Source organism: Myxine glutinosa, chromosome 10, assembly GCF_964187855.1.
Source record: "Myxine glutinosa chromosome 10, kmMyxGlut1.1, whole genome shotgun sequence".
Lineage (NCBI taxonomy): Eukaryota > Metazoa > Chordata > Myxini > Myxiniformes > Myxinidae > Myxine > Myxine glutinosa.
The window spans coordinates 54,800,610-54,812,221 of NC_136270.1; the positions used below are offsets into that span (position 1 = coordinate 54,800,610).

At 47.6% G+C, this 11,612-nt stretch overlaps 1 protein-coding gene across 1 annotated transcript in view; it reads left to right on the forward strand.

Moving 5' to 3' along the window:
• LOC137434557 (procathepsin L-like) overlaps positions 1 to 10,458 on the forward strand; it is an 89,059-nt gene extending 78,601 nt beyond the window's left edge. Inside the window, exon 8 of the mRNA XM_078785650.1 lies at positions 7,493 to 10,458. Within this exon, the coding sequence (XP_078641776.1) occupies positions 7,493 to 7,592 (100 nt within the window). The 3' untranslated portion in view covers positions 7,593 to 10,458. The remainder of the gene's footprint in view (positions 1 to 7,492) is intronic.
• The last annotated feature ends 1,154 nt before the right edge of the window (positions 10,459 to 11,612 follow it).

Consider the following 11,612-nt stretch of genomic DNA (forward strand, 5'->3'; position numbering starts at 1 on the left):
GTGTGAGCGATTTCACTGCTCATTGAAGGCCGCGCTCCGGGCCACCCTCCGCGACGGCGGCTGGGTCGACAGGCTCCCCTGGGTCCTGCTGGGCCTCCGGACGGCGCCCAAGGAGGACCTGCGCGCATCCGCGGCGGAGTTGGTCTTCGGGCAACCGCTGCGGGTGCCGGGCGAGTTCCTCCCCGACTCCACGGCACCATGGTCCGCGGCACAGCAGCGCTCCGCTCTGCAAGAGACCGCCCAGAGGTTCGCCCCGGTGCCAACGGCATGCCACGGGCACCCACCGACGCACGTCGCCCCGGAGCTTCGCACGGCGCAATACGTCTTCGTCCGCCACAATGCCCATCGGACACCACTGCGGCCCCCGTACGACGGGCCTTTCCGCGTGCTGGAGACCGGGGCGAAGCACTTCACCCTGGACATCGGCGGTACTCCTGACCGCGTTTCGGTAGACCGCCTCAAGCCGGCCCACCTCGATGTGGACCATCCACCGCCAGTGGCCCGACCCCCACGTCGGGGCCGCCCTCCTGCGGGCGGACCCCCGGCACCGCCCAGCCCCGCCGCCACGGCGCCCCCCGGTCCTGCACCCATCCCAGGGGCAGCCAGGGGCATCCCACCTGGTATCCCTGCACCCCAGACGCCGCCGATCGCCAGGGGGCGCTTCGGCCGGGTCATTCGTCTGCCCCGCAAACTGGCCCTCCAGGTGCGCGGGAATTCTGGGGGGGCGCGTGTGGCGGACACAAAAGCCCACTGGCGTGGTGACATCATTCCACGCACCAAGTGGGCGGTGGCCACGCCCGAGGGGTAGGCGTGGCCTCAGGATATACACCGGGCGACCAGCCCGGAAGAGTTCAGTGTTACAGTGTAGTCTTACAATAAAGACGTTCATATGTTACCGCTTGTCCGCTTCCTCCTTGCTCACAAGCAGCGCGCGTAACGCCGCGCTTTACCACGGTGCCTTTCATGCATAGCAGGAGAGTTATCATCGGCACCCTGAACCAATCCCAAATTCCTGCCTAATTCACATTGCGTCGAACCTCAGGCCTGACCAGTGGGTTCATGAAGGGCTAGCCCAAAACGTTCCAAGGCCATCTCCACAATAATGTGCGATCATTTGGGACGTTAAAAGAAGTACAGTACTGTAGTAATTGTGGAAACACCTGCAACTTGAACGGCACGAGGTAGAGCGTATACATGCGTCGGGGTGAACATTTTAGGTTTTGTATCCCACTGGTAGAGTGGTAAGCCGGATATAGATTCGGTCCTGAACCAAAGTCGAATCAATTGGTCCTTGTCACTCACCTGACCTGTCTACCTAGTTTTGTCCAAATCCGTCCACCACTCTTTGAGATATCCTGCTCAAAGACAAACAGATAAACAGACAAACAGACAAACAGACAGACAAACAGATAGATAAACAGACAGACAGACAAACAGGCAGATAGACAAACAGATAAACAAACATGTAGACAGAAAGGCAGACAGATAGACAGACAGACAGATAGACAGCCAGGCAAACAGCTAGACCAGGGGTTCCCAACATTTTTTGTGTTATGGCCCCCTTGGCTCCCAGAGCACATCCCCAGCACCCCCCCCCCCCCCATCCCTTTCGTGAGGGTCGAGCGACGGAGCGCGTGTAAGCAGGCTAGGGGGATATGGGGGCATGCCCCCCAGAAATTTTTGATTTCTAGATGCTCCGTGGTGCATTCCGAGAAGTGTTTTTTCCTTTACTTGGCTATTTTGTTTGTATGAGAATTGGTAAATTATTACACAGAAAATGAGGCATTCCAAGTAGCCAACATGAACATTTAGTTCCACGGTAATGGACGTGAATCCAAGCTTTATGTATTCGTCAAGATACTTTCTTTTTTTACTCCCAGAAGCCATAACGTCAAATCTGCAAAAGGGATAAAACAAAACAATATCAAAGTCAAAACAATAAAATAAAATAAAAAAATAAAATTTTTAGTATGGTTCAAATTACCCCATGGCCCCCTAGGGGGCCATGGCCCCCAGGTTGGGAACCACGGAGCTACACAAACAGATAGACAGACAGACAGGCAAAAAACAGACAAACAGACAGACAGGCAAAAAACAGACAAACAGAGAAGCAAACAGCTAAACAAACAGATAAACAAACAAATGAAAAATCGGTCAGAAACCGAGGACTTGCCGGAATGTACTTTTTTATCGGCCATTTTGGATCAAAATAATAATACATAAAGACATGGGTTGAATCCCTGCTTGAGAGAATGCCAACCCCCTCCCCGCCATCACGGTCGTCTCTCCAACTCACAATCCCACGAGATATGCGGAAAGGACGACCCAAAACCAAATATCTTCTTTTAGATTCCTATATAAACATCATTAAAAGTAAATAATGACCTCTGCCAAAGTTCAAACAATGTGGGTTTAATCTCTACATGAGAGAATTCCACATAGCTATTTGGGCGGTGTATAAGCGAACAGATCGCTGTCTCAATCGATGTTGCCAAGGCCGTAACACCTATCGGCTCAAAATCCTTTTAACTCTTGACTTGGTAGTTTTTACAATGAAGGAAACACGTATTGGGAGTACATACGACATAGCAATTGTGAATGTGACAGCTCTGAGGCGTCTTTCGCTTCGCATTGCAGTGACGGCGAGCACCAACATGGCGGCTGTAAGATTAACATCTGGCTTCAAGCCCCCTCACCACCCAAAATCTATTTCGGCGAATCTATTCCGCTAAGTAACAAACCAACCAACCAACATACTTGCCGGAATCAAACAGACAGGGGTGAAAACATAACCTCCATCCACCTTTGGTAGCGGAGGTAACGAAATCAGGATGAAGGTCCCAATGAAAATCCGCCTCATCGTGGCTTCATTTAATCCGTCGAATCCTTCAGCTGTATCACTCTGCCTCGCCCCGGCTTTACACTGCGGTCACGATTTTCACGTTTTGGGTGACCTTGACCTTGACCTTGGGCCTAGAGAGTTAAAAATTGGGCATAGTCTATTCCAGGGCAAGGCAAATATGTGTGTAAAGTATCGCGATGCTATGTGCAACGATGTAGACGTAGTGAATGAATGAATGAATGATCGTTTTAAGGCCATTTTCCCCGCTAGAGCGGGGGTTTAGCCTTGCGGGCCCCATGCATGTAGATGTAGACGTAGTACTGTGCAGAAACAGACAGACAGACAAACAGACAGACAAACCATCCAACCAACATACTTGCCGGAATCTTTTCTGGCAAGTAACAAGAAGACGTCATGCAGAGCACGATACTTGCAAAATCCACCCTCCCCCCTGCCCACTCCCTCCAAATGATGCCATTGATCCATCAAATTGTCCATTTCATCCAGATTAAAATTGACGATCTCGATCAAAGCTCGGGTTAATAGGATGAAAAGTGACGATTTTTCAAATGAAAATTTATGATTTTAGAAGTTTCACCTTAAGTTGACCTTTGATCTTTTGACCTGAAAAATAGTTGGTTTCCCAATTCAGTGAGGCACTCTGCAAATGCTGTTGAATTTTCAAGTCAATCGGATGAAAATTGATGATTTTTCAGAGGAAAATGTATGATTTTGGAAGTTTGACCTAGAGTTTACCTTTGACCTATTGACCACAAAATCTTTGGTTTCCCTATTTAGTGACTCCATGTGCAAATGCTGTTCAATTTTCATTTCAATCGGATGAAAATTGACGGTTTTTTTCAAATAAAAATTGATGATTTTGGAAGTTTGTCCTTCCTTAAGTTGACCTTTGACCTTTTCAACTCAAAAATAGTCGGTTCCCGTATTTCGTGACTCGATATGCAAATGCTGTTCTATTTTCAAGTCAATTGGACAAAAATTGACGGTTTGTCAGATGAAAATTGATAACTTTTAGACATTTGACCTTTGACCTTTTCACCTCAAAAATAGTCGGTTTCCCAATTCAGTGATGCAAATGCTGTTTAATTTCCAAGTCAATCGGATGCAAATTTATGCTTTTTCAGAGGAAAATTTATGATTTTGGAAGTTTGACCTTGAGTTGACCTTTGACGTTTTCACCTAAAATAGTTGCTTTCAATATTTAGTGACTCGATGTGCAAATGCTGTTCAATTTTCATTTCAATCGGATGAAAATTGACGGTTTTTCAGATGAAAATTGATGATTTTGGAAGTTTGACCTTAAGTTGACCTTTGACTTTTTCACCTCAAAAATAGTCGGTTTCCGTATTTCGTGACTCGACATGCAAATGCTGTTCTATTTCAAGTCAATTGGACAAAAATTGACAGTTTCTCAGATGAAAATTGATAACTTTTAGAAATTTGACCTTTGACCTTTTCACTTCAAAAATAGTCGGTTTCCCAATTCAGTGATGCACTATGTAAATGCTTTTTAATTTCCAAGTCAATCGGATGCAAATTTATGATTTTTCAGAGGAAAATCTATGATTTTGGAAATTTGACCTTGAGTTGACCTTTGACATTTTTACCTAAAATAGTTGGTTTCAATATTTAGTGATTCAATGTGCAAATGCTGTTCAATTTTCAATTCAATCAGATGAAAATGGATGGTTTTTCAGATGAAAATTGATGATTTTGGAAGTTTGACCTTGAGTTGACCTTTGAACTTTTCACCTCAAAAATAGTCGGATTCCCAATTCAGTGAGGCACTATGCAAATGCTTTTTAATTTCCAAGTCAATCGGATGCAAATTTATGATTTTGCAGAGGAAAATCTATGATTTTGGAAGTTTGACCTTGAGTTGACCTTTGACATTTTTACCTAAAATAGTTGGTTTCAATATTTAGTGATTCAATGTGCAAATGCTGTTCAATTTTCAATTCAATCAGATGAAAATTGATGGTTTTTCAGATGAAAATTGATGATTTTGGAAGTTTGACCTTGAGTTGACCTTTGAACTTTTCACCTCAAAAATAGTCGGATTCCCAATTCAGTGAGGCACTATGCAAATGCTTTTTAATTTCCAAGTCAATCGGATGCAAATTTATGATTTTGCAGAGGAAAATCTATGATTTTGGAAGTTTGACCTTGAGTTGACCTTTGACATTTTTACCTAAAATAGTTGGTTTCAATATTTAGTGACTCAATGTGCAAATGCTGTTCAATTTTCAATTCAATCAGATGAAAATTGATGGTTTTTCCGATGAAAATTGATGATTTTGGAAGTTTGACTTTGAGTTGGCCTTTGACCTTTTGACCTCAAAAATAGTTATTTTCCGTATTTAGTGAGTCGATATGCAAATGCTGTACAATTTTCAAGTCAATCGGATTTAAAATGGCGATTTTAGAAATTTGACCTCCAGATGACCTTTGACCTTTGACCTCAAAATCAATAGGCTTCTCAATTGTGACGACCTCTACAAGTTGGTGAGGTTTTGTGACGATCGGTTTAGAATTGTGACCTGTAGGCCGGTGACAAACAAATAGACAGAAAAACAAATGCAACCGACCAAAAACTTGAAAAACCTTCGATTTTGCAAGTAACGAATTGGAAATCACTACAGAGCAACACTTGGGGCGAAACAGAACAAACAAGAACAGCACTCGGTAGAGAGCATACCTCCGCCAGGTGATCAGTTTACGTTTTGTATCCCAGAGTAGACCAGAAAGCCACAATACAGAATCACATTTCATCCGTGCACAACTTTTTGAAACATCCTGCTTTGTATCATTTTTGTCCCGATCTCCCAATGGTGAAGAATCACTGAAATAATTATACCAGCCGGATCCGGATCCGGATCTTCACCAACATCGAATGGTTCTTCCTTGTCACACACACAACCCCTTCACCAAGCTTCGTCCGAATCCGTCCACACCTTTTTGAGATATCCTGCTGTGTATGGTTTTTGGCCCGATCTCCCAATGGTGAAGAATCACTTTTAAAATTTCAGTAGCCGGATCCGGATCCTGATCTTCACCAAAATCGAATCATTTCGTCATTGTGACATACTGTACATCTCTGCCAAATTTCGTCCGAATCCGTCCACAACAAACAAACAAATGGACAGACAAACAGACAGGGGTGAAAACATAGCCTCCATCTACCTTTGGTGGCGGAGGTAACGTTAGGGCTAGGCGTTAAGGCTAGGAGTTCGGGCTAGGCGTTAAGGCTAGGAGTTAGGGCTAGGCGTTAAGGCTAGGAGTTAGGGCTAGGCGTTAAGGCGAGGAATTCGGGCTAGGCGTTAAGGCTAGGAGTTAGGGCTAGGCGTTAAGGCTAGGAGTTAGGGCTAGGCGTTAAGGCTAGGAGTTCGGCTAGGCGTTAAGGCTAGGAGTTAGGGCTAGGCGTTAAGGCGAGGAGTTCGGGCTCGGCGTTAAGGCTAGGAGTTCGGGCTCGGCGTTAAGGCTAGTAGTTAGGGCTAGGCGTTAAGGCTAGGAGTTAGGGCTAGGCGTTAAGGCTAGGAGTTCGGGCTAGGCGTTAAGGCTAGGAGTTAGGGCTAGGCGTTAAGGCTAGGAGTTAGGGCTAGGCGTTAAGGCTAGGAGTTCGGCTAGGCGTTAAGGCTAGGAGTTAGGGCTAGGCGTTAAGGCTAGGAGCTAGGGCTAGGCGTTAAGGCTAGGAGTTCGGGCTAGGCGTTAAGGCTAGGAGTTCGGCTAGGCGTTAAGGCTAGGAGTTAGGGCTAGGCGTTAAGGCGAGGAGTTCGGGCTCGGCGTTAAGGCTAGGAATTCGGGCTAGGCATTAAGGCTAGGAGTTCGGGCTCGGCGTTAAGGCTAGTAGTTAGGGCTAGGCGTTAAGGCTAGGAGTTAGGGCTAGGCGTTAAGGCTAGGAGTTCGGGCTAGGCGTTAAGGCTAGGAGTTAGGGCTAGGCGTTAAGGCTAGGAGTTAGGGCTAGGCGTTAAGGCTAGGAGTTCGGCTAGGCGTTAAGGCTAGGAGTTAGGGCTAGGCGTTAAGGCTAGGAGCTAGGGCTAGGCGTTAAGGCTAGGAGTTCGGGCTAGGCGTTAAGGCTAGGAATTCGGGCTAGGCGTTAAGGCTAGGAGTTCGGGCTCGGCGTTAAGGCTAGGAGTTAGGGCTAGGCGTTAAGGCTAGGAGTTAGGGCTAGGCGTTAAGGCTAGGAGTTAGGGCTAGGCATTAAGGCTAGGAGTTCGGGCTAGGCGTTAAGGCTAGGAGTTAGGGCTAGGCGTTAAGGCTAGGAGTTAGGGCTAGGCGTTAAGGCTAGGAGTTCGGACTAGGCGTTAAGGCTAGGAGTTAGGGCTAGGCGTTAATGCTAGGAGTTAGGGCTAGGCGTTAAGGCTAGGAGTTCGGGCTAGGCGTTAAGGCTAGGAGTTAGGGCATAAAAATAACTTGTTTTTTTTTTAAATAAAAAGTAGTTTCGCCTTTCTGTAGCCAACACTGTGACTGATTTATGGGACTGAACTGCGACCCCGTAAACGATGGCCTGAAGGATTTTAACTTTTTAACCAACACACTAAACCATAAAAGTTTCACTTTGGTTTGCTGTCACACTGTGGATGTCATTTTATTGAATCCCTAATTTCCTTATTTCTGTTCTTGCCTCAGCTGGGGTGAAGGTTGGGGTGACAATGGCTACGTGAAGATTGCTCGAAACAGGGGAAACCACTGTGGAATTGCATCGACTGCCAGCTACCCATTGGTTTAAATCACTGCAGCGAGCAGTTTGTGGAGTCGGGACGTCATGTTTGTGGAGTCAGGACGTCATGTTTGTGGAGTCGTGACCTTGTGTTTGGGAGGTCGTGACCTTGTGTTTGGGAGGTCGTGACCTTGTGTTTGTGGAGTCGTGACCTTGTGTTTGTGGAGTAATGACCTCGTGTTTGTGGAGTCATGACCTCGTGTTTGTGGAGTCATGACCTAGTGTTTGTGGAGTCATGACCTAGTGTTTGTGGAGTCGTGACCTTGTGTTTGTGGAGTCGTGACCTTGTGTTTGTGGAGTCATGACCTTGTGTTTGTGGAGTCGTGACCTTGTGTTTGTGGAGTCGTGACCTCGTGTTTGTGGAGTCGTGACCTCGTGTTTGTGGAGTCGTGACCTCGTGTTTGTGGAGTCGTGACCTCGTGTTTGTGGAGTCGTAACCTTGTGTTTGTGGAGTCGCAACCTCGTGTTTGTGGAGTAGTGACCTTGTGTTTGTGGAGTTGTGACCTCGTGTTTGTGGAGTAGTGACCTTGTGCTTGTGGAGTCATGACCTCGTGTTTGTGGAGTCGTGACCTCGTGTTTGTGGAGTCGTGACCTCGTGTTTGTGGAGTCGTGACCTCGTGTTTGTGGAGTCGTGACCTCGTGTTTGTGGAGTCGTAACCTTGTGTTTGTGGAGTCGCAACCTCGTGTTTGTGGAGTAGTAACCTTGTGTTTGTGGAGTTGTGACCTCGTGTTTGTGGAGTAGTGACCTTGTGTTTGTGGAGTCATGACCTCGTGTTTGTGGAGTCATGACATTGTGTTTGTGGAGTTGTGACCTTGTGTTTGTGGAGTCGTGACCTCGTGTTTGTGGAGTCGTAACCTTGTGTTTGTGGAGTCGTATCGTCGTGTTTGTGGAGTAGTGACCTCGTGTTTGTGGAGTCGTAACCTCTTGTTTGTGGAGTGGTGACCTCGTGTTTGTCGAGTCGTGACCTCGTGTTTGTGGAGTCATGTCCTCGTGTTTGTGGAGTCGTAACCTCATGTTTGTGGAGTGGTGACCTCGTGTTTGTGGAATGGTGACCTCGTGTTTGTGGAGTGGTGACCTCGTGTTTGTGGAGTGGTGACCTCGTGTTTTTGGAGTCATGACCTCGTGTTTGTGGAGTCGTAACCTCATGTTTGTGGAGTCGTAACCTCTTGTTTGTGGAGTGGTGACCTCGTGTTTGTCGAGTCATGACCTCATGTTTGTGGAGTAGTGACCTCGTGTTTGTGGAGTCGTAACCTCTTGTTTGTGGAGTGGTGACCTCGTGTTTGTCGAGTCATGACCTCGTGTTTGTGGAGTAATGACCTCGTGTTTGTGGAGTCATGACCTCGTGTTTGTGGAGTCATGACCTCGTGTTTGTGGAGTAGTGACCTTGTGTTTGTGGAGTCATGACCTCGTGTTTGTGGAGTCGTATCCTTGTGTTTGTGTAGTGGTGACCTCGTGTTTGTGGAGTCGTGACCTCGTGTTTGTGGAGTCGTATCCTTGTGTTTGTGTAGTGGTGACCTCGTGTTTGTGGAGTCGCAACCTCGTGTTTGTGGAGTAGTAACCTTGTGTTTGTGGAGTTGTGACCTCGTGTTTGTGGAGTAGTGACCTTGTGTTTGTGGAGTCATGACCTCGTGTTTGTGGAGTCATGACATTGTGTTTGTGGAGTTGTGACCTTGTGTTTGTGGAGTCGTGACCTCGTGTTTGTGGAGTCGTAACCTTGTGTTTGTGGAGTCGTATCGTCGTGTTTGTGGAGTAGTGACCTCGTGTTTGTGGAGTCGTAACCTCTTGTTTGTGGAGTGGTGACCTCGTGTTTGTCGAGTCGTGACCTCGTGTTTGTGGAGTCATGTCCTCGTGTTTGTGGAGTCGTAACCTCATGTTTGTGGAGTGGTGACCTCGTGTTTGTGGAATGGTGACCTCGTGTTTGTGGAGTGGTGACCTCGTGTTTGTGGAGTGGTGACCTCGTGTTTTTGGAGTCATGACCTCGTGTTTGTGGAGTCGTAACCTCATGTTTGTGGAGTCGTAACCTCTTGTTTGTGGAGTGGTGACCTCGTGTTTGTCGAGTCATGACCTCATGTTTGTGGAGTAGTGACCTCGTGTTTGTGGAGTCGTAACCTCTTGTTTGTGGAGTGGTGACCTCGTGTTTGTCGAGTCCTGACCTCGTGTTTGTGGAGTAATGACCTCGTGTTTGTGGAGTCATGACCTCGTGTTTGTGGAGTCATGACCTCGTGTTTGTGGAGTAGTGACCTTGTGTTTGTGGAGTCATGACCTCGTGTTTGTGGAGTCGTATCCTTGTGTTTGTGTAGTGGTGACCTCGTGTTTGTGGAGTCGTGACCTCGTGTTTGTGGAGTCGTATCCTTGTGTTTGTGTAGTGGTGACCTCGTGTTTGTGGAGTCGTGACCTCGTGTTTGTGGAATCCTGACCTTACGTTTTGCGGAATTGTTTTCACATTTATATCGGACTTTCGTGCTTGCATGAGTGCTTATGTAGAAATATCTTACTTTTTGTCAAATTGTAATAATAACGTGCCTTGCTTTATTTTTGATTTTAACCGTGCGTTTTGCCTTTACTATCTCAAACATTTTTCACGAAAACACGTCCTCCCATTACAACTCTGCACAGTTCTGTGCCGTGATTTTTATTACCTCCACTAACCTTTCCCCACCCAACCATCTTCATTCCTTGCTAGTTTCAATGTTTTCTTCCCACCTCCTTCTCAACTTTCCTGTTCGTTCATTCCCTTGATGTTTATCCCACTGTCAGATCGACCTTGCTCTTCCATGAGCCTCGCTCTCTTCCAGTCATTTCATCTGTGTTTTTTTTTGTTTTGCCATTGCTTTTTACTTGTTTCCAATAAATTTATTTCAACCTTAAAACCTTAATCAGCATTCCTCATTCTTGTTCTCAGCATCATTATACAATCCGAGAAATATCTTCTGTGATATTTTGGGTTTCTTATCATATGCAATCTGAAAAATATTCGAGAAGTGTTTTTTGGACTTCTGTGCATTCCTAATCCGCTAAATGGAATGGGTTAAAAACTACTGGCTATACTTGTACTCGGGCTGTGTGAGGGTGTTTGTGGGGAGGCTGTGGTGGCGTAGGTGACTTTGGATGTGGGAAGGGGGTGTCCATGTGGGTCATGGGTGGAGACTATTTTTATTTTTATTTTTTTATACTGAATCGAGGCTCGTGAAAGAGCTGACAACCGCGAGGGAAAGACAGTACAGGGGGACCACGAGGGAAAGACAGCACAGGGGGACCGCGAGGGAAAGACAGCACAGGGGGACCGCAAGGGAAAGACAGCACAAGGGGACCACGAGGGAAAGACAGCACAGGGGGACCGCGAGGGAAAGACAGCACAGGGGGACCGTGAGGGAAAGACAGCACAGGGGGACCACGAGGGAAAGACAGCACAGGGGGACCGCAAGGGAAAGACAGCACAGGGGGACCGCGAGGGAAAGACAGCACAGGGGGACCGCGAGGGAAAGACAGCACAGGGGGACCGCGAGGGAAAGACAGCACAGAGGGACCGCGAGGGAAAGACAGCACAGGGGGACCGCAAGGGAAAGACAGCACAGAGGGACCGCGAGGGAAAGACAGCACAGGGGGACCGCGAGGGAAAGACAGCACAGAGGGACCGCGGGGGAAAGACAGTACAGTGGGACCATGAGGGAAAGACAGTACAGTGGGACCACGAGGGAAAGACAGCACAGGGGGACCACGAGGGAAAGACAGCACAGGGGGACCGCGAGGGAAAGACAGCACAGAGGGACCGCGAGGGAAAGACAGCACAGGGGGACCGTGAGGGAAAGACAGCACAGAGGGACCGCGAGGGAAAGACAGCACAGGGGGACCGTGAGGGAAAGACAGCACAGGGGGACCGTGAGGGAAAGACAGCACAGGGGGACCGTGAGGGAAAGACAGCACAGAGGGACCGCAAGGGAAAGACAGCACAGAGGGACCGCGAGGGAAAGACAGCACAGGGGGACCGTGAGGGAAAGACAGCACAGGGGGACCGCGAGGGAAAGACA